General features: G+C 40.7%; 1 protein-coding gene across 18 annotated transcripts in view; it reads right to left on the reverse strand.

Moving 5' to 3' along the window:
• Positions 1–22,911, reverse strand: part of ARVCF (ARVCF delta catenin family member) — a 271,699-nt gene that overhangs the window by 61,540 nt on the left and 187,248 nt on the right. For all 18 annotated transcript variants that reach the window (XM_035340262.1, XM_035340267.1, XM_035340264.1 and 15 more), the window contains 3 exons: positions 20,087–20,694; positions 11,940–12,439; positions 3,118–3,301 (listed from right to left, as the gene is read on the reverse strand). In XM_035340262.1, the coding sequence (XP_035196153.1) occupies positions 3,118–3,301; positions 11,940–12,439; positions 20,087–20,694 (1,292 nt within the window). The remainder of the gene's footprint in view (positions 1–3,117; positions 3,302–11,939; positions 12,440–20,086; positions 20,695–22,911) is intronic.

Below are 22,911 nucleotides of genomic sequence, written 5' to 3' on the forward strand. Positions count from 1 at the left end.
ATATCTTTCTTACTTCTTCCCTAGTCCTATTTCCTAAAATCCAAAATCCATTTGATTTCCATAAATTAATCTGATTTTTTTTGTTCCTTTGTTTTTTCTTTATCGTTCCGTTCCAAATTTCCTACCTACCTATTTCTCTCAACAGCTTCAACAGAATATAAAAATATCTTTATTTTATAAAATTACACGCAACGTATCATCTATCACAAGACACAGGACCATTTTAAGAAGTAAAGTGATTATGGGCTTTGCAGATCCATTCATCAAGGTATTGTAGACAAACTAAGACTGGAAAGGAAAATGGGATAGATAAAGATTCTATGAAGAAGGACAAATTAGTTTTTTTTGGAAAAAACAAACAAACTTGTTTTCAATTATTTTGAAATAAGTGTTCCCAAGACTCCATATTATCAAAGAAGAGACCTGGATTAAGAACAAAGTAAAGATCAGAAAGCAGTGTAAAAACAAACAAACAAAAAACAACCAACAAATAATTAAGCAGCAGCTCATGCTGTGAATCAATGAGTTTGAAACCAATTCGCCCACATTTGTTGATAAACTTCATGAAAATTACTGCAAAAAAGATACTGAAATGAAAGCAGTCCTGCATGTGTAACGCCTGTCTTGTGCTTGGATATCCAAACTGCAAAGACATCTGAAAACTCAGAAGTTCCAAAGAACTGACAGCATCTTTGAAGACAACGTAGCACACATTTTCGGATTGATTCCAAAGGGGACAAAGGAGGCTGGCACATCATCAAGAGGACTAACCTCCCAATTAAACATCAAATTGGTACACAGTTTGTAGTCTGCAGTAAGCTCCATTCATGGAAAATTGAATTTCTGGGACCTGTTACTGTGTGAAAAAGAGAAGAGTAGGCAAAGGATTTTTTAAACACTGATGTCTGTTCGACAGATGGCTGCAAACATTTCTTCTCTACTGGCGTTAACTGTCTTATCTGAAGGGTGCTTTTAAGGATGAGCTGCAGAGGATTTCAACAAACAACAGAAAAATATTTCCAGCAGAAATAATGATAATTACTTTTGATAGGTTCCTTTTTATCCCTAGACCTGGAAATGCTCTGCAAAAGATGTGCAGTATCACCTACATTGTAACACTAATGGTGGCTTGTATCTCTCCTACTTCTGCATCTCTGCTGTCCTAGACTCGTTTTAACCCACTTTCTCTTGCAGAGAGGAGACAGCAGGGCAACTCACCCCCTCCTACACAAGGGGTTGCTCCCTCCTCAGCACAGCAAAGACATCAGTAAAATACCTTTTACAGATTGCCTTCTCCTGCTGGTCTGCCATCACATTTCCATTTACCTTAAGCAGCCACTTTCAGGCATGAAATCACCTTGCCCCACACGTGACTGAAAGAAGCTCCGAATTTTCCGCAAGGTGCTTAGTCCCCCACGACTAAGACAGCAGAGACTACAAACTGAAATACATCTTCCCTCTCAACAACAGAAGCAGTCACTGTTCGCTAATTGCTGTTTTGGTGCTTTTGAAGTGACTTTTAAAAGCAGGACACTTGAATTATCGAAAGTGGAATTCTCTAAGTAGTGTATCTCAGTACTACTGTTCTCTGCAAGAGCCTTGGGAAAATAAAATGGCCAAGTGGTATGTGCTGTTTTCATGTCCTGTAAAGCCAATGCCTTTCTTCATTAAAAAGTTTCCTGGAATTTAGAAGTTTGAGTGGATTAGGGCACTGTACAGACTAATAAAAATTTATGATGCGGATTAGGTTAGTCTACTAATGATCAATTTATTGTCTACACTTCTTGGAGAATCTCACATTCATTCAGATAAACCTTTTATCCCCCAGCACGACTAATTTCCTCTTGTGGAACACCATTAGAAAATGAGACACTAGTAAGGAAAAACCTATGATGTCTGGAGCCTACTTAAAGGACCTTAGTCTCCAGTGGGACTGCAAATAATTTCAGTAATGGGCCCTTTCAGAACAGTTTTCATTACTTCCTTCATTTGTGATGTTACTCAGGGGAATAGTTATTGCAATTTAGAGACCACAAGCCCAAGAAACAGAAATGAACCAACTTCAGAAGAAGCATTAATCAGTAGAAGCCTGACAGAAGTATTCTTCAGAGCAACAGAAAGAACAATGCCAAATATTTATTAGCTTCATTCAAACTAATTGACTTCTTCATGAAGCTGAATAATCTAACAGGACATCTCCACTATTTTATCTCAGAGACAAGCAAAGTGAAAGAGTCAGTATTTAGGGCACTTGGTTCTTCACGTTTTTCTGATTTTACCTGACCCCAGCTTCTAGTACCTTTCATCTGACTCTTGAGGTGCCCTCAGAAATTCAAATACCGTTTCTAACCAGAAAAAAAAAAACAACCAAAAAAACAAAAACAAAACACATTTTCAACAAATACCAGTAATATTAGAATTGTTCAGTAGTTCAGGTTCTTAACTGATTTCCCATAGGTCCTCAGCCACCTAAGCTTAAAATAGGAGCTTCTCAGTAACTTCCACGAAAGCATCTGTGGCTAAAACTGGATGCATGTTTCAGGCTAGGTGTATTTCCATGAAATCCGTTTCCTAGCACCTGCAAAAAAATGCCTTTTTGATAGCAGGAAGCCCAGGAACAGGAAGGGAACTGTTTGAAAACATGCTTTTAAAATAAATAAAAACTGCACCATTGGGGAAGCAAAGAACATACTCAAAATGTATAGAAACATCCCACTAATCACAGCACCATAGATAAATGAAAGCATGATTCGTGGTGCTTACAGCACAGGTTGCATTGGAAGATACTTATTCTGGACTCAGTTTGGCAGTTACCCTTTTAACTGGAGCACTCCCCATTGCATCATACACCTCACCACAGAGAGCCACTCTGCAAAACCTGCCTAAATCACCTACTCTTCATACAGACCTCACTGGACAGACTTACACTGACAAGGTTCTTCAACAAGAAACTGTGGCACACTAAGTAACTGCAGCATTGCTATTGCGGCCACTGAAATGGGGATCTCTGCAAAAACAGAAGATGTATGATACGTGATTTTAAATCAGAAGAGCTAAGAAAATCCTTGACACAGGGTGTGGTGAACAACAGATGAATATTTCCCAGGTCCACCTTACCGTAAACAACCAGAAGTGTTCTTGAAGACAGTCGTCCACTCAGCATCGCGAGGCTTCGAGTCCTCGTTCGGCTCGCTCTCCCAGCCTGAGTGGGGTATAATCACCTCGTTGGTCAGCGTCTGCAGGCCGTGGTTGATGATGACCATCTTCAGGGGCTCGTAGGAAGACAAGTTCCATAGGGTGCCTTCAGGAGAAACAGGAATAATTAAACAAATAACAAGAGGATAACAACTATTTTTTATCTCTAGATTAAATAGAATCACGAGAAGGTTAAATCACAAAACTAAGTGATGACTAGATGAGAGGCCGGACTACACAGATAGCTCAGGGGAAACTCCACAGCTGCTGCAATGGAAGCATTTCCAAAGACATGGAATCACTTTTATCAAGATAAGGATAATGTTGAAGTCATCAAGTTGTACAACAGAGTACATACATGTGATGTGGAGATTAACAGGGTATTTCTACTACATTCAAATGTTGATGTTGTTACACTATCAGGTCCAGCTATGCCTCAAAACGCAAAATTCATCCAGTGAAGCAGACAAGTATATTAAGCAAGCCTTAAAACCAGGGCTGAATTTATGAAGGATTATTGATCTTATGCTTATCCTCTGCACCAGACAGTATTTCACACACGACTCCTGTTATTTACTTTCACATTCTGCTGTCACAGACAATATTTGCGTTCAAATCACCTGGTGCCATAAGCATACAGTTCCTTGAAGAAACTGCAAAGCAGAACTCCTCCTCAAGTCTTTCCATTTTTACCTCACTTATGAGCTAAAATAGACAGATGTCAAGTATCAAAACAACAGAACAGCTTCACAACTGTAAAAATACCTGGTCTTAGATACACGATACAACTTTCCATCAGACCTGTAACACTGTCCTGGTAGTCACTGCTTTTGAAGTTTGGACTAAAACAGGACATTTGCCTCACGGAGAATTTCTACATAAGCCCAGCCTGGTAAAGTTTAAGAACAGTCGGTAACTACACTTGGAGGGGGCTAAATGCACATTTTTGACCTCTAAGGAGAAGTGTGATGATGCACAAAATTTCAGACAGACTGATTGGAACAGCTAGATTTCCCCAGAAGTCAAAGGAAATCTTTTCTAAGTGAATTTGTGCATGTTACAGATACCTGCCTCTCAGCCATATTTGAAACAAAACACAAAAGAAAAACAAAGGTGCAAACTTCTGTTTCAGTCCCTTTCAACCACTCCAGGTTTTAAAACCCACAATTCTCAAACTTCAAAAATGACTGGAAAACGATGTTGGAGCTGTGACTTTTGTCGAACGCTGTAACAACCCCATTGCCTCGCTGCGCCCTGCCAGCCACCGCAAGGCACCGGCGGGCAGGAGAGCATTACGGCTGCCCCCGGAGGCGCGAAGGCGGCTGCCCCGTGGGAACTCTCCTAGCACCCGAGCTCTCACAGCTACAAGTTGGAAGCGTCAAATACCCAAGGTCCTATTTTAATATCAGAGCATTATCCGTATAGGGTCATGGCAAGTACTGCGTGGGAAAAGGAATTTTATCTGCATGTGAGCAGTGAGTGGCACTTACACGATAACCTCAAAGGCTGGTGCTTAGCAGAGCCTCGGAAGTCTAACACTGGGCTGTCTCCTATTCCCAGTGGGCTTTACAAAAGCCAGGCGTCTGTTCAGACTTCGGAGACTACAGAATTTCAGAGGCAGACAACAGAATGAATGCCATAATCCTTCTTTACTTTCAGACTTCGGGAAAAAAAACAGCACATAAAAATACTGTTGTTTTTTTTTTCTTTTTTTTTTTCCTTTTTTAACCTTGCCATTCGTAGATATGCTGCGATTTTTCATAACTTTTTTTATACTTTCCAACAAGATAGTACAGGTGAAGTATGAATTAATTTTCTCTTTCTACCCTTTATAATAATTACCCTTTGTCATTGTGACACACAACAGACAATATAAATAAACAAATAAAACTAAGCTGGAAACGCTAATTGGTCCCAATTTGTTGTGGAAGAATGCCTTTAATTTTCAAAACAAATTGGTATAAGAAAGAAGTGTAAGTCAATATTTATAATAAGGCTATAAAACCTGACGTGTAAGTTATCAGATTAATTTTAAATACTTCACTAGGCAGTCTTTCTTTAGTCACTGTACACCAATTCCTTAAGCATATCAGACTCACTGACATAGAAATAACAACTACACTCAGATCCCTAAATGCATTGCTGGCTCGGTACTTCTGAAAGATCAGCATGTTATCAGCACTCTTCTCATCCTAATCCAAAACATAGCACCCTACCAGCTACTAGGAGGAAAAATAACTGTCCTAACTGAAACCAGGACAACATGCAAAATCAGAACATCCAGCACTGAACTAGACGGATAAATCCCAGAAAATTATACAGTATAAGTCAGGGCTCCTCCACAGGAACATGGATGAAGCATTTGCTATTTGCAATGCTCAAAAAAAAAAAAAAAAAAAAAAAAAAAAGGCAGGAAAAGAGAAACTGAGGAACCTCACACAGTGTTTGTAAGGAGCCTGCATTTCTGTCCCTTTGAAATGGAAGATATTTCAACTGGAAACAGTGTCAAGATTAAAAGTCATCTGTATGTGGGAAAGTTAAGTTTTAAAATGACAGCCCTTTGTATGTGCATTTCAGGAAGGAGCTCTTACATGTTTCTTCTGCATCTGAAATGAGATTCTGCCTTTTCCTCGTTCCTGGAGGACTGACAAAATGTGCTGTCTGTGTTATGAAACTACAAAGGCAAATTTCAGTGCTTAAGAACAATCAGACAAATAAATACTTAAAAAGACAAAAATACCTACAAAATTTCCAAGAGCTCTAAATATTAAAGAACTATCCAAAAGATTTCCAGCGCTTAAATCTTTTGCTTTTTTTCAGACTTAACGATTTGCATCCAGATTCAACCTTCAACCCAAATCTGCAAAACAAAATCATCTTCTCCAAGCTCCCTCTGTTCTATGTTCTCATTCACCAGTAGTTATTTCAAGAGACTAAATCCAGCCGGGCTTAGTATTCTCACTGGGTTGCAGAACTGAAGCATCGCAATCCTGTCAATCTACAACACGCAAGTGAACCTCACCGATGCCAGGAGCGTCGTCCAAACCAACAGAACCGCCCGCGCCTAACAAAGGGATCTCCTGTACATACTCATCCTGAATTTTTAATAAAAGACCGAATACAATTTATGCAATAAACCATTCAGAAGCAAACATTTTCACTGTCAATCTCCTTGCCCTCGAGTGGCTACAAGACAGCGGGGACTGACGTTAAACAGAATGCCTTTCCTCCATCTCCTCCGAAGAAACAAAAAACAGTTTGCAAGCTTTTCAGTTTCTCACCCACCTCTCAAATGTTTCATAGAAAACACTAACAAACTAAGAATAAAAAGTGTCTTCTTATGAAAAATATACAGCAGAAAGCTCTTCAAATTATTCAAAAAATGTCAAAATGCTTATATTTATAATGTCCTCCTTGATGCATGGGGAAAACCAAAGGAATTTGGCAGTTGAACAGCATTCAGTGAAGGAAAATGCACAGCAGCACTTCACAGAAAGATAGCCCAAGATAAACAGTGATGATGGAGTCCTGTGGTTTCAGAGGCAGGGAAAGAAAAAAAAAAAACAAACAAACAGATTCTAGCTTGACTTTATGGGGAAAATAGTCCACAATAGGAGATAAAGATAATAAAAAGCAACAATGCATTTCTGTTATTCAAAGTTACAAAACAAAGAGATCTAAATCCCAGCATCCTTTCAGCTCTTGAGGAAACAAATCATAGGGTAGAGCCATAGAAAGTGACAGCCACATAAACTCCCCCAAAAGTGAAATAATTCTTATCAGACTAAGTTTTAGCAGTGTCAGGAAATCTGAGTAAAAAATCCATGTGAATTTGACATTCATCTTGTAAAAATCACTCCCTGCCTCTATTAGCGTAACACACTAATGATCTAACAAGCTAGAAACACCGTTTTTAAAACTCTAATTTTAATCTATTCAAACGAGTAGCACTCAAGAGAAATTAAGTCGCTAACACAGCAGCATGAGGGAAATGAAGTTATCTATATTTTCCATACACTTTCACAAGTATTTGCCTTTTTGACCAAAGGCTGAATGATTTTTAGGACTTGACAAAGAGCTATTGCTTTTCAGAAGATGATCACAATCATGATGAACTCTTTATTTTATTCATAAGCACTATTTGCAATGTACTTACATAGTTCTACTGTAATCATTACCTTATTCTTTCAGCATGTTAAGCAGGGACAATAGCTACATATTTTTATTTCAGAAGTACTGATTATCACACAAATATATCAAAATTACTATAAGCTATAAACAGCTATATAATTTATGTCATATTAAAAGTGATTAGGGCCACAGCCATAATTTTCTAAATCTCCACCTCCTCGGAGCTAACTCTGTAAAGAAGATCTGTAAAGAAGGAATTCTGCCAGAGCACAGTGATGATGCTATTACCTTCCGAAATCCAAGGCATGTGGATTTTCCCGCTGTGCTTGCTTACTTGCAAAAATCCAACGTCACCACAAAATTAGATCATGAAGCTGTTTAACTCTTTGTCTCTGGTCCATTCTAAATCTTTCAGCATTTGGGAAAAAAGCACTCTGCATTACGTTCACCAAGGACTTGTTGTATGGTGGTCCTGTACGCATTTACTGGACACACATAGACTTGTCTGCACCATTCCAAGTCCCAAAGAGTGGAGCTGGGCTTCTTGGAGTTGAATGATGGTCAAGATCAGAACCTCCATATGAACTACTGTGTTGCAGAACACGCTTGGAAAAAGGGACATTCTTCTGACAAGCCTTCTCATAGAAAATGTAATCCGAAAGTTCAAGACAGCACAGTACTTCAACGAGAAGTTGGTGCTGGATCAGCTGACAGCATCTTAGCATACATGAATGCCCAGCAGTTGTGAATTCTGAGTGAGCTGATCAATCAGAAAGATTCTATTATAGTCTTAGATCAAAATACATCCTCCGCAGAGCATTTTGAAGGTCAATCATTTTTCAATTAAAATCAGTTTGGCAATATACAGCAGCAGGAAAATCACGTTCTGCACCACTTAAAATCTGTGCAATGCCGTTAAACAACAAAATTACTTTCAACTTTCCCACAAAGAACAAAATTTTTCATTAATGTTACCAACTTCTGATTGCTTTTCAAAGAATGTAATAGAATTTTGGTCTTGCATATCTGATAGGAACATTTGCTCCACAAAAAAACCCTTATCACTCAAGATAAAAAACTCTTGCAGCTTTCCCAATCAGAACAGATTTCATTCCTTATCAGCTTAATCCTCATTTCCCTCCATTTATCAAAAAAATGATCCACCAAAAGTTCAGCAGTATAGTCCCAGATTAGAGAGGGATACAACGGAGAACTCTGTGGAATATTTCTCATCACGATGCTACTTGTGATTTAGTTACAGACACTGGCAGTTAAATCAAGCTTCCTTCGGTGCAGTTGATGGAGCCATTTTGTAACTCCACACATTAAACAGCAAGAAAAGGGAGATCTGTGATACCTTATGATTGTATCCTGAGTTTTGAAGGTATTTTTCACATGCCTCACCAATTTGTATTAGCCTGATGTACATCACAGTTTAGTGCCATTTGCAGTTATATCAAGACCGGCTGGGGAAACAGCTGTGACATTAACCCAGAGGTTCTCAATTCCACTAAAAACTGCATTATCTGAAGGGAAAAAAAAAAGAAAAAGCTACAGACTTGCTTAACCTGGCAGCAGTGCTCTATCAGTACATTCAGCCTGCTTCCAAAATTGCATTTAACTTACGTTCTCCAAAAAGTATATTCTGGGCAACAGTCAAGTGAACACACTTCGGACATACTATTCATGATCACGCGTTCATCAATGGGCATCACACATACAATTCCTTCCTCATGCTTCCATGCAGCTGCATCTACTACTTCTGCATTTTCCACATGTTGCTGTGGCTTTTTTCCCCACTCCATTAACCCACTGACCAGGCCCAGCTGGCTGGCTGGGCTCATCCTGCCCTGGACAGCTGGGGCTGCTGTGTCAGATCACAAAGTTAATGAGAGGTCCAGGAGCTGTACTACAGCCAAGGACTCTCACAAATGGGAGAACAATGCGCACTTCTGCCAGAAAGCACCCTCCCCAGCTGCAAATAACGTGGCTTCTAGGAAGCTCCCATATACCTCCCGTCCTGCAGGCAGGCAGTGCCCCACACCCGGAGAAGCAAAACTTCAAGACTGGAAGCGCTCTTGAATTCAGGCATCTAAATTATTTAAATCTCTTAGGAAAGCAGGATTATTTCATCAGCCATCCGCATCTGGGATAACCAGCTGACTACTCCTATCCAGCCTTCAAAAAACAGCCAGTGCTGAATTACAGAAATAGCAAAGCACAGGAAAGGCAATGCTTCATACCAAACCTCAATGTGCAGCCTTTCAGAAGAAATAAACAAGCAACCCCTGTATGCAGTTGCCTTTTCTTCCATTTTGATCTGAAAAAGATTATTTTTTTTTTGCATGGCTGCAGAAGTCCCCAGAGATTTCACGCTAGACAGAATGAAAAACTTTCATGGCAAAGGTAATCTTTGGCTTATCACTTGGGAAAAGTTCCCTGATAGGAAGTCAAGATTTCTACCACGAGAACGCCAGAATTATCACCTGAAATTTTGAGGCTGCAAAACACCATCATTTGGTAGCAGCCCTGGCTAAATGCTCTTTGCCTTTAAATTGGCTCTTGAGTTTCTCAATCTGCTGTCCTGCGGCTCTTATTTCTGAGTGAACAATTCCACATTATCAGCTGAGGCTTTGAACACTGGCTGCAAAGTACAGTAGCATCAGCCACACAGGCATTGTTGGAATACTCTTCTCTTCTATACTGATGCTTCAATGTCTCACACCGGATCTGGTCATGTCGTTTTAGAAGTGGAATGAAATCATTCCTAGTTAGGTGGAGATTAAATGCATATCATCTGTTGCTGGACATCTGCTTAGGTTAATGCCCTCAGTATTCCTGGTGTTTCTCAGTAAAAAGAAATAAAGATCTTTAAATAGCATAAAATGAAGTGGAACAAAAATACTATATTTAATTAGCAGGAGGTACTGTCAAATAAAATTTATTTGAACTGTAAATCTAATTAATCAACTGGAAATCAAAGCAATCACCATTTAGAGTGAAAAGGGAAAACATCCAGTTTGTTTTTGCCATCTCAAAAGTGACTGATTACCATTTAGCATTATAATGATATTCCTTCAGAGTAAATTACAGACTGGTTTCTCCTTTCTTGAATCTACAGAAATAAATTTATTCCTTCTCAGCACTCCAGAAATGAGTTTTGAGTAAACTAGAACAGTAGATAAACAGAAACTCTTTATTTAAAAAATAAAATCAAGTCAGCCATCATACTAAATGAGTGCAACAAATGGAACATAAATACTACCTACAGAGCTTCCACGCTAGGAGATCAAGCGCACACAGCAATCAAGGCAAAACCAAAACACGCTACACAGAGCTCTCCTCTACCAGCTGTCTGGAAAAGGACTGGAAAAAAATATCTAGTTTCTCTATTGTGTGTTTAGACCCAGTATTCTCAATATGATATAATGGTGGGGGGAAGAACAGTTGGAACACCCCAAGCCACCGTTCATCTCAGAGAATTTTGATTACCAGTAAAAACCTGGACAGCTGCCATATTTTTGAGGCGATTATAGAATTATGATGTTTACTTCAAATGGCTTAATCCACATTGCAATAGGGTCTGCTTGGACAGTCCTGCATTGATAAGGTAGCTAAAATGTTTCAGTCCTGGACCCATTTTTGCATACAAAAAACTTTCCCCCAATTTTTTTCTTTATTCTGGCACTGAAATCCACCACAGCTCCCCTGGTTTTTCTCCTGCTGCTTCTGAGGAGAACCAGGGAAATCCTCTTCACTCCTCATGAGCTACGAGAGACTGCAGAAAAATATATTTTTTCCTTCGTTTAGGAGCTGACATACTTTTCCACCCTCTTCCACTTAGCAGCTGAACTTTGAAACTTGGACATCATCCAAAAGGAGTAGTAAAGTATATGCCAAGACTAAGTTCAAATAAAAGTAGGTTGAATAATGGAGTTTTAAGTGATTGAAAAATCCCTGGAAAGTGTGCAAGAGCTCAGTATCTTCAAAATGTAATTCTCCCTTTTCCGATTGTAAGGGACAATCCACATGTCCACCAGAACATCTTGCAGCAGGCTCCTTAAATTCTTAGCATTTCCCCAGCCTCAGCTCCAGGAGTGCTGCAATTTATGTACGGCCTCAGACGCCCCGGCACCAGGGTAGGAAGCGCTCCTCAGGAGCCTGACTGTTCTATCAATATAAAGGAGTTGGGACATGGCAGCGGGATGTCTTTATGAGAGATTAACAAGGAAAGTTTTAGATTAGCATATCTTACCTCATGATCATAACACACTGCGGGCAGGCACAGTACAAATTACCTGTCAATGGAGTCGCTATAACTCATTTCAGCTTCAGTAACTCAACCACATGCAGTTGCACGCTACATCCAAGAAGCACCATCCATCTCTCAGCACTCAGGAAAACCAGTGTGTGCAACATATACAGATGATCTTGATTTCCTCCTAAAGGGCACATTTGCCTTAGGCTTTCTCATACCACGAACACTGAGCAGCCTAAGAAACAGCTGCAGCCAGTGATCTAAATTAAATCTTCTAGTCTCTAGAAGTTCTTGTTCCTGAAACCAAAAGGACTGCTCTAAAGAATAATTTATTAAAGAAAATGCAGACACTGACCTGTAATCAGCTCTCTGACTTCCATGTCATTTGTTTTTCGCAAAAGTCTGATCAAAGCGGGGATGCCGTCACAGTTCTTTATAGCCACCTTGTTTTCATTATCCTTCCCGTAGGAGATGTTTCTGAGAGCCCCGCAGGCCTTACGATGGACCTCTGGCTTCGGATGGTCGAGTAGGCCCACCAAGATGGGTATCCCTTTAAGGTGCCTCACGTCCTTTTTGATTTTGTCATTCTCATAGCACAGGTGCTGCAAGTAGGCCGCGGCATTAGACTTGACTGGATCAATAGGGTGGCTGAGCATGGCGATTACTTCGGGGAGGTCAGGGTCCCTCCACCTGGGGTCTTTGCGAATGCTGTCAATAGAGGGGGAGCGCTTCCCCAGGCGGTCAATGCTAGCCATGCTTCCTCTCTCTGGCTGTGCCAGCGGTGCTGCATAGCCACCATGAAGGTAAGGGATCCTTTCTTCAACCATCTCTGTCTCGATGGGGTCATCGTAGCCCCTGTAAAAAGCAACAGTCCCAAGAGAAAGAAAGAGAGGGGGAAAAAAAGCATGTTTAAACATTCTGTGCCCCTGAGTCAGTATGGTGATTTCAGCTGTGATCAAACCTTTTAATATCACAAACATCATTTGGAACAACCTATTTACATTTACAAATAATTTATTTGTAGTAACTTGAAAATTAAAGCATAGCTGAGCATTCAGCAGCGATGGGACTACAGCACTGTATTTGTTTGGCTAGCAGTGAAATGATGACAGGAACTGCAAGTCATCAAACAGATTGCTTTCATTCTGGTCACTTAGCAAAGCAATTATGCTAGAGCTGGAATACATTTAGTAGGAAACACTGAGCTTCATTAATGCCGCTAATTCTGCAACAAACCAAAACTCTAATTAAAGGCATTCAAGGCCTGGGCAGAAAGACACCACAGACACTTTTCAGCAAGTCTGAGAAGATCCACTGCACTTCCATGAAAGAGCTGATGCTCACACGAGCACACTGAATTCATCCACATAAATAGGGATTTGTCCAAGATGACTGAAAACCTAAGGCTTGAATCCAAGCGCATCACAGAAGTCCATCTTGCACAGAATCAGTTGGAATAAAGGTAAGAGACTGATGGTGAGGAGAGCAGGGTCCAACTTCTAACACCACAGAAATTTGCTGGACATCCTAAACAAGTCCAGAACGCTGAACTTTCCTCCCCTTTCCACCTCAGCAACCACCCCGGATGTTAGACGCTGTTCGAATCATTCGTAGGGTTAGAATGAATGGCACCCATCTTGCTGTGCCTTCCCTGTACTTAACTGAGGTAAGGTCAGCCAAAACCAGTGAACACACCTATTTAAGATAAGGCTGTCCTTGCTCACACAAAGTGCGAATTTACAGTCTATACAGCTGAAAAAGTACAAAGGCAGTATATACGCACATGATGATTGTCCACGTTAGTTACCAAAAATAAAGAGGTCAGTGTTTGCCAAATACAACCTTCTTGTTCTTTATTTGCAACCACTGCAACTATAATCCTCAGCCTTCGGAAAAAGTCCACACAGATCACTTCCTACAATGAGCCACTAAGGCAGAACATTTCTGCACGAGATTTATAAGGAAAGAAATCTACAACCTGCGAATTTGTTTCTGAGACCACTGATTTGCTTGATCCTTTATTCAAAGGGCACTGTAGTTATCTCAGTCAGGTAAGTAGTTTTAATCACTGCAAAAGGACTTTCAAAACTTTCATTTTAAGCACAGTCTGATGTTACTGAAAAGTTTCTGATGTTGTACAGGAGGTAGAGACCATTAGAACTCAAAGAAAATGGAGCTTGCTGTTACCCTAAAGGGACTGCTCATTCAACTAGACGTGGGGGAGAGAAGCAACCGGAGGTAGAGACTGGACTTAGTAGTGCACAATTAATGCTTTTAATGTTAAAAGCACCTCTACTGACCTTAAGTTGCTTTAATTATTGTTCTAAACCATAAACTGAATGAAAGGATAAAATGGGCCAGTATCCAAAGCTCAGAATGAATCTGAAGAAGTCCTTTTATTGGTGCAATTATTTGTGTATGTATAATTCACTTGCCCTACCCAGTAATTTCCAACGTCTGGACAGCTGTTTTATTTTCTGTTGCAGAACAAAGTTGCTTCCATCAATCCAAAAAGAAAGTAACAACACTGAAAAGATCTACTTTGTGCATAAACATAGGGCAGTAGGAGTAACAAAACCCCTAAACTGCTACTCAAACTAAATTTTGTTTTTATACATGTAAATTAGGCTAATTAGGCTGTAATTAGGCAGTGTTAAAATTAATACAAAAAAGAAATTCTTTTCTCAAACACCTCCTGAAGTTAAAATGTCTTAGAGACAGCACAAAAGTAGAAGATTAATTTTGGTAGTTGCCCTCTGCACAGCTGTTGCATGCTTGACTTGGTAACTTGCAATTCAGCACTTCTCAGCCCTGTCTGCACGGTAACCATACACTACCTCACTACACCTGCACAGTTAAGTATCTCTCTCCTTGGCATCCACGCAAACATACAAAGATAATTAATGTCTTGGGGTGCAGTTTGTTTGCATTACTGTGATGAAGCCTTCCAAAAAGAACCCTGCAGATGGGTCCGTCTCCCTTATGTCGTATCTTCTCCTCTGCACCACACCAAGTTCTGTGGTTCTGTAACATTTCCTCAAAATAAAACTTCAAAATTAGGACTTCAAATTGTAATGCTGTCATGACACGAGGGAACACCACATAGCTCTTACACCAACACTACCTTTTTTCTTTTCTTTTGTTTTTAATTGTCAATCGGGTTATTAAATATGAATGTCAAATACCTGAAATAAAGCATCAAAAAAATAAAGGATCACACCCCAACTTTCTGCTTACTGGAACAAAGAAGTTTCTCCTTCCATTATATCAATACAAAAGCTGATGCTTTGATGATCCCTCTCCGATGTAGTATCTGGAACACAAAGCTGTGCTAGAACAAAATACAGGATGATGGTGTTTCATGTTGCAAGGAAGAAGCTGCATTCCTGAGTGCTGTGAGTATGGATGGTTTAGGATGAATTGCACAGGTGATGGGAGAGCAGCACTGCTTATAACCCACCAGGTACTGCCCTGCTGCCAGGTGGTGACCACAACACGTACTGCTGGCCCCAATCCACAGCAGAAGCAAAGCGTCCTCAAAGAACCAGAACCTGAACAATATGGATGCTGGAGTGATTTAACAACTGTTGTATTTTCAGCCAGTCCCATTCTTTCATGTTCGCTACTAACCAGCTGAGCAGCTATGCTGGAAAGAGAAGCTGCTTGACACAGGAGGAGGGGCAATGAGAACCTCAGTAGATAGTCACCTATGCTCAGGAGGCTAAAGGCTCTTTACTCCTGGGACTGAAGAGATCTGGTAGTGTGCCAGGGTTGCTGACAATGAGCATCTTGCCTTCCATCTATTTGTAGCAAGGCAGCTGAGTTTATAGGATGCTGTGGGTCTCACTGATCACCTGTCTCAGGGAATTGATCGAAACACATTCTAGCACAGATAAAAAGTAGGAGAGCGCTTGTGGATTTATCATCTTCCTCGTGGCTTCAGCACAGGCACATTTGAGTAAACAGGTGAAGGATTTACACATTTAATCCCCAGCAATTTATACAAGAGTTACATTCATCACAGTTTGCAGCTGGTGTCTGCTTTTGGATAAAAGACCAAAAGGCTTGGGATTTCAGTAGCGAACTTTGTGCCAAAACACCAAACAGGAAATCTAAAAGCTTTGCAGAATGAGGTCCTGCTTCTGCCAGCCTCTGTTCCCTGATGGGAGGACGTGCAAGAGGATTCAAAAACTGGATTGAATTTTCTGCTGAGACAAGTCCGAGTTGGGGCCATATGGTTCCAGCACTGAAATCACCTTGACTGGAACCACCTAAAAGCTGCTAATGGACGAGCTGACTCAGGCTGCAGCTGCCACAAAAAACTCAGCCAGACATCAATCTTCTGTTACCTGTGTCCAGATCAATGAACTCAGATCAAACAAATTCACTCTAGGGAGAAGCCTCAGAGAGAAAAATAATAATAAAAAAAAAATCCAAACTGACTGCATTTGTGCACCACCCCATTCTGCCCAGGTGTGTCTGCCCCAAACGAGACAGTGTCCCAGCGTTAACTACACCCTGGCATTACTCTTACAGTTGGCTTCTAAATCAAAGAGGCTGATGTACCGTGACAGACGTTTCCCCAGCTTTAAGGGTGCCTGCATAGGTGCTGCTGGGAGCCCAGGAGCGGGTGGAGTTAGGCCAGAAGTGCTGACCAAAAGCTAATTTGCAAACATAAACCTTTATATTCTAGATTCAAAAGAGACCACAAGTAGAACGTGAATGAGAACTGTGTGGTACCAATATTCTTGCACTATCTATATGTAACAGAGAGAGACCTAGCATTACAGTTACTTAATGTAAAATCTGGCCCAATGCCTACCGGTAAAAACTTGGATCTTGAACTAACCAGCAACAAATAGCATTAGTCTCTTAAATCAGGCCTCTGACAGAAAATTTAACTGCAGAAAGCTGGTTTGTTGTTGATTCCCATTAACATTAAAAATTCCCATCCCAGCCAGTCCGGAATGCACAGCAGCAATAGCTGCTCCAGAGAGCGTTTTTGTTTGGTTGGTTGGTGTTTTTTTAGGGAAAAAAAGTCCCATGGATGCTAATACAAGTGCAAAATGTAGTGATGTGCTATGGAAAGAAATTGCTACAAAGGCAAAAGAAAAGCAGTTGAACAAAAGATGATTTAAAAAAGGATAAATTATGACTGGCCATTTTTTCCTGCTCAATTGTGTTAACTGCAATGCAATGATCAAAAATATTCAAATAATATTAGGGATGTCTTCTGTGAATGAAGAATATTCAGTAATTCCTGTTTCTCTTTTAAAAAGGGCTGTATACAGAACACCTATCACCACCATGAGACTACATATTTTTAGAAACTGTAATAAAATACTTGTTATTTAATAAAGACAACCTACCCAACGAAGAAAAAAAGGACACAAACCCAAGTAAAGATGTGTAAATACCTTCACAAGTAAATCTGCGCACTATTAGAACAATATTATACACCCAAATGCCTTTCCTCTCACCCTAATTTGTTATGCAATCTGACTTAATCCAAATCAGAGCACATGCTGAGGACAAGAACATCAGATGCCAGGTATTCCCTCTTTCAGAAAATAATATAGGTTAGAGCAGAGACTCAATAGAAAAGAAATGAGAACCAAACCCAGCCACATGTGCTGAAGAGCAAACAGATGGAATATTTGCCTTTGTGCACTTGTCTGGATTTGTAAATGCTGGTGAAGAGGCACATTTTCCCCCCAGCTTAAAACGAAACATAAGTAGCTTAAAATGAGGCTGGTGATGACAGAAAAGCACAATGGATACTCATCTCTCTGATCAATCAGGTGGAGCAGGGAAGGAGTGGGAACAACAATCTGTAGCTGCAGTTCCCTTGACTAGGATCCCCTACAGATGCTGCCTATCACATACGGGTGAGAACTCACCACCACGGATCTGGATGAGAAACTTCCCTCTGTCCTCTGAGACACAACACCATCACAAGTAGTAATAGAAGGAAAGATGGTTTTCTATTTTAAACTACCAGAAAGTGAGAGCATCATACTGGGAAGAAAACTTTTTTAAAGGAAGAGAAAGAGAGAATAACTTGAATTTCCACAGCAGTCAGCTAACAGAAGAATTCTGTTCTTTCCCAGCACCACTCGACAAAGTTGCCCTACCTGAAGGTCGGCGTGAGATAGAAGACCTTCTAACACTGTTATTATTATACCTACTCTACACAAAATCTTTTTAAAAATGAAGGTTCCATCAATTTATCACATTCATTTAATCATTTTCACAAGTAATAACCTCTTCCAAAAAAACCTAGGGAGAGAAATAATCAAGTAGTAATTACCCTCACCTAGTACAAAGCGTTATTTATTGTCATTAGTTTCTGGCAGATCAGTAGCATATCTGAAACACAGGTTTATTGAATTGTTCATGTATTTCTTTGAAATGTCAAAAAGTAACTACTTCTGAAGAGGCCCCTCAAACAATCTTCTTATGTGCTCACAAGCTAAAGTTTGCTGCCACAGTCAGGCTAATTACTTGTCAAATCTTCTTGATCATATTAAACATGGAAAAACTCACAACAAAAGGAATGTAAAACAAAAATTGTGAATTGGTCCTATCCAAACTGCAAGGAACAATATATCAAAAGGATGCTTAAAAAATATATTTAAAAAATGCAAATAGGCAGGTTCTGAGAATGTGTTCAACTATTCATCATGCATCGAGTCAAAAAAATGTTAATAAAAACTTTACAAGTCCTGTAGCACTGTAAACTTTGCTTAGATGTAGGGGTATAGAACCTAAAGTTTGATGAACCGATCAGTATTTTGGCACCCACTGTAGCCCTGCAAAACCTCAGCACGGTCCCAGTTGTTAGTAAGCTGGCAAGAGCAAAGATGACAGAAGGGACTTCCAGGAGGTCCTGGCAGATATGCCTTGCTGCCCTGTGGTTTTTTCTTTTTTATACAGATGACAAGTTGCAGGTGCTTGGTGATTCCATTTAACTTTAGAATGAACTTCCTGAGATGTGAAGGAAGATAGAGCTATGGAAGGGTGCATGAAGCCATCAGCATTGCAGTTCTCCTACTTGGAGAAATTACAAGAAAAAACAAGGAAAAGGCCCACGCAAATCCCACCACCAACTACTGCTGCTGCTGAAGAGAAGCCTCTGGACAGAGGTGTCATGTCGAACGATAACCTACAGACAAAGAGGCTGGTGGGTGGGTGCCAGCCACTCTTTACCACTCTGGAAATTACCCCAATCTACAAGAAAATCATCCGAAATAAATCCATATCAAATCACAAGTCACAAGGCTATGACTTCATGCAGACATATGCAAAATTTGAACACTGCTTGAAGAACAAGAAGAGATTTTTTTCAGGTTCAAACAGAGAAGAAGATTTTTCAGACGAGTAATACAACTACTCCTAAGCTTTTTTTTTTTTTTTTTTTTTTTTTCCTCCAATGCAAGAGCTGATAGCTGCAAGCACAGCATGAACAACTAATACCAGAAAATATGGCACAAAATAGAAATGACCCCTGGGAAGGGACTGACCCAGAAGTAATTTGTGACCGGTCTCTTCAGTTACATTTAGGGCAACACAGATGCTCTCATCTCCCTTTTATTTAGACTGACAGGATAAAATAACAATCCTATCTTACAAAATGGTTGAAGTACTTCAGTGAGGTTCTGCGCAGCCTTGTCACACAGCTGAGGGTGTACAATAAACACAGGCCCAGGAGCAGAGGCTGTCAAACACCTCACAAGACAGCTTTTATATAATGAGGCATCCCTTCATCACCAGGTATCAGGTCATCTGCAACCAAACAGCTGTTCGAAATTTTAGTTTGGCAGATGCGTGCATAACCAGACCTGTCACAGGTTACAATTCCCTTTTTTTACCTTGCTAGTGTGGGACTGCACTGGGAGAACTCAGGTCAGTCACACTTCTTTAGGAAGAAAAAAATCACCGAGCACTCTTCCAGATTGTCTCTTTCTTGCTAAATTAAACATACACTGAAGTGGTCCAGAAACATAGCAAAAGGGATTTTGAGCACTACACTCACTCACTTCTGTACTTCATGTGCGTTTTGCAGTTATTTATTGGCTAACGAAATGACACATTCCACATTGTTCATAGTAGGCTAGGGAGCTCTCCCCTTCCTAGAAGAAAATTCTTCCTCAAGAAGGCCAACCTGTTCTTCCCACTCTTATGTTTAGGACATGTTGTTTTTACCTACAATTGCTTTTGAGAAGTGATGATCAGTTCCCTAGCCAAGATCACAAGTGCATTGCAGTCCCAAACCAGTTTATTTTTGTGTCTCGTATAATGCCTTTCCCACTTCATCCTTCAATTTTCCCATTCTTGAGATTTTAAGATCTTTATTTCACTACAGTGCTTATGTTGACCACAGTCACTGCATTTTTTTGTGACAATTAATTCCTGAACTTACCAAATCATTAAGAGTTCAGATGTAATTGTTCAACTAAGCAGAACAACCACAGATAGCATTGCAAGAAACATGAATTTTACCTTCCTTTATGAGGTCTTCCTCTCTCTGACACTCCTGCAGATGTTCTTCGGTTCACGGTAGAATAATCAGGATCCAGTTCATATCCTTCATCATCTACTCCAAGGCTGCGGTTATCATCCTCCAGTCCGTAGGGCTCTGGCTGGAAGCGTTCTGGCTGAGAGCGGTTCAAGTCAACGTTGCTGCCCACTGGCACCTGAGGCTGGGCAACCGGACCGTAGTTATCCCTTCTGCTTGGCAAAGTGAAGCTACCATCGTCTGGCCGGTAACTGTTTCCTGGCATGTAGGCGTAGCGAGGACGGTAGTTGACACCACGGGACAAGCTGCCGTAGTTGTCTGATAGATCTCCATAGCCATCGTGACTGATATAAGGGCGATACTGGCCCTCGTGGCTGTCAGGGTAAGAATCGTTGTAGCTGTTGTAAGATCTGGTTAACGTGGACGATGCTTGTGGCGTGATGTACCGCTCCCCGTTCTTCATGTACCTTCTGTCAATCGAATCTGTGTAGCTGCCCATGGGAGACGAGCCATCCATGGACGGCAGGCCATCGGGTCCAAGCGGGACCTGACGCACTGTTCTGGTGGTGACTGTTTTGACCATTTTAGTAACCTGTGAAAAAGTAGTGAATAAATATGTTAATCTTCTCCTTGCTGCACAGTGCGATGAGACACAGGGAGAGCCAGAACAGTAAAACTGGGAGAAAGCACCACGGAACATACTACAGTGAGAAGCCTGTTGAATGGAAGCGCTGGTGTACTCCTATTACAAGTTCAGAGGTTAGGTTTAGTAGGTCATATCCACAGCGTGAAAATATCGCTATATAGAGCTGAAAAGATGGGTCACAGATCCAGAGTTAGGTGCATTCTGGGACTCTTACTACTAAATCAAGAACTCCGCAGCCAGGTGACAGCACATCAAACCAGTGCAAAGGTATCAAGCCAGATCAAATTTGCCCAAAACGTTTTCAAGAGGTATCTTTCCTACAAAAGACTTCATGATGTGGAAGCGCCACGGCCTATCCTCCCCACTACTGACATAAATAAGGTATCACATTCTCTAGTCTGACACAAAGAGTTATGTGCTCCTGCCTGATCCAGAAGGTTGTTCCATGGGGTAGCTGTTGAAGCTCAAACTTGGCAATAATATTTAGGAATCACCATGACCTCGAACAGGCTTCTAGCTTTTAGACAACACAACCACATTCCCTCTGAAGATCTGCTCACGTCCAACCATTATCGTACAAACCCAAAAAGTAGTTGGTGTCACTCCATTAGTTTGTTGATGAGTCTTGAAACCAACACATCTGAACAACAAACACAAGCTCCACACAGCTCTTGCAACTGCAGTTACCCTAACCATATTGGCCTAGGCAAGCTTGATTAAAATATTAACGAAAAACCTGACCACAAATACATCTTTCTCTCGTTTTCCTGTAAAGCATGTTTCAACAGACAGAACTAGTTCACATAACTGACAAAAGCTGTAAATGAAGTGTCCGGAGGACACTGTGTTCAGGATTTCTTGCTAAAGGGTAAGAAACAAAGACTCCTCAAGAGCTTCCAAGAGCATTCTGCCTTCATGGAAAAAGTCTGGTAATCTGCTTAAGACGGCTCTGGACAAAAGCCACTGCTATTTACAAACTACCAAAGAAATTTCTGTTTTGTCTGATAAGTGGAGTCCTCTGACTTCTGCACTGTCTTCCACAGCGACCAGCAAAAGCTGCTTTGGGGAGAACAAGAAATCCAGCAGGAGCCAAGCTACCCTTGGTTACCCTGCCTCATAAAGTTACCTTTATGTATAAGAATGGTTACCTCAAGAAAATGCTGACTTTCTGTCCTTTGTAAAGCACATCCACAAAGATGAGAGGGAAAGTGAACACACAGGAGTGGATTATGCAGAGGGGGGAACACACAACACAATGACTGGCAGTTATTTTGGGTTTCTAAAGGAAGCATTACACAGAGAAACGAGCATACATAAATGACACTTTTCTTCACAGAAGCTGCAGAGTGAAATGTGTACATCAAGAGAAACAGGGACTACTGCAGCTATTCCTGATTGCTCCCTGGGCCTGATGCCCATGTAGATACCTGGACCTGTGGCCTCTGATTTACACATACGGACCAGCGCCAGATTAGCCCACCTGCTGCCAAACAAAATAATTAGGGTACATCTCTGGAAGCAGCTCCAGACACGTCCTCTAGCCAGATGTTTTCCCACAGAAACCCCAAACAATAATTTCACCCAAACAGTATTTCTTTTCTTCGAGCCATCGGTGAGCAAATGATACTTCAGCCTAATGAGTCACTGAAATCCTGCAAGAGTGCAAGCAGCACAAATGGCTCTCACCAGCAGCATAATTAAGCAGCATCATGATGCTGAATAAAGCATAGCCAGGTACCAACGTGACCTTACTGCCTAATTTGGTGGGGCCACACCCAAAAGTCTTCCTCTTAATCCCAAAGGGATTTCCTTACCAAGTAAAATTCAAGAACGATGCTGGTTTCCATCCCTCCAAATACCCCTTCTGAACTAAAGGCATACTTTATAACAACCACAACAAAGGAATTGAAAACGAGAAACAAAACTTTGTTTTGTGACATAGAATCCAGCAGTGTTTTTTCCTTATTACCTGTGCACAATACTCCAACTTTCCGTTCAGCATCAGCATGACGGCTGTCATGGCATTTATAAAACTAGACAGCATTTGAAGACAAAAAAGATTTGGGGCAGCTTACAGTGGCTCTTTGTAACGTGGACATAAACAAGTGGAATACAGCTCAGTGTTCTCCTACTGAGTTTGAAACAAAAGTTTCATTCAAAGCA

Source organism: Oxyura jamaicensis, chromosome 15 (assembly GCF_011077185.1).
Source record: "Oxyura jamaicensis isolate SHBP4307 breed ruddy duck chromosome 15, BPBGC_Ojam_1.0, whole genome shotgun sequence".
Lineage (NCBI taxonomy): Eukaryota > Metazoa > Chordata > Aves > Anseriformes > Anatidae > Oxyura > Oxyura jamaicensis.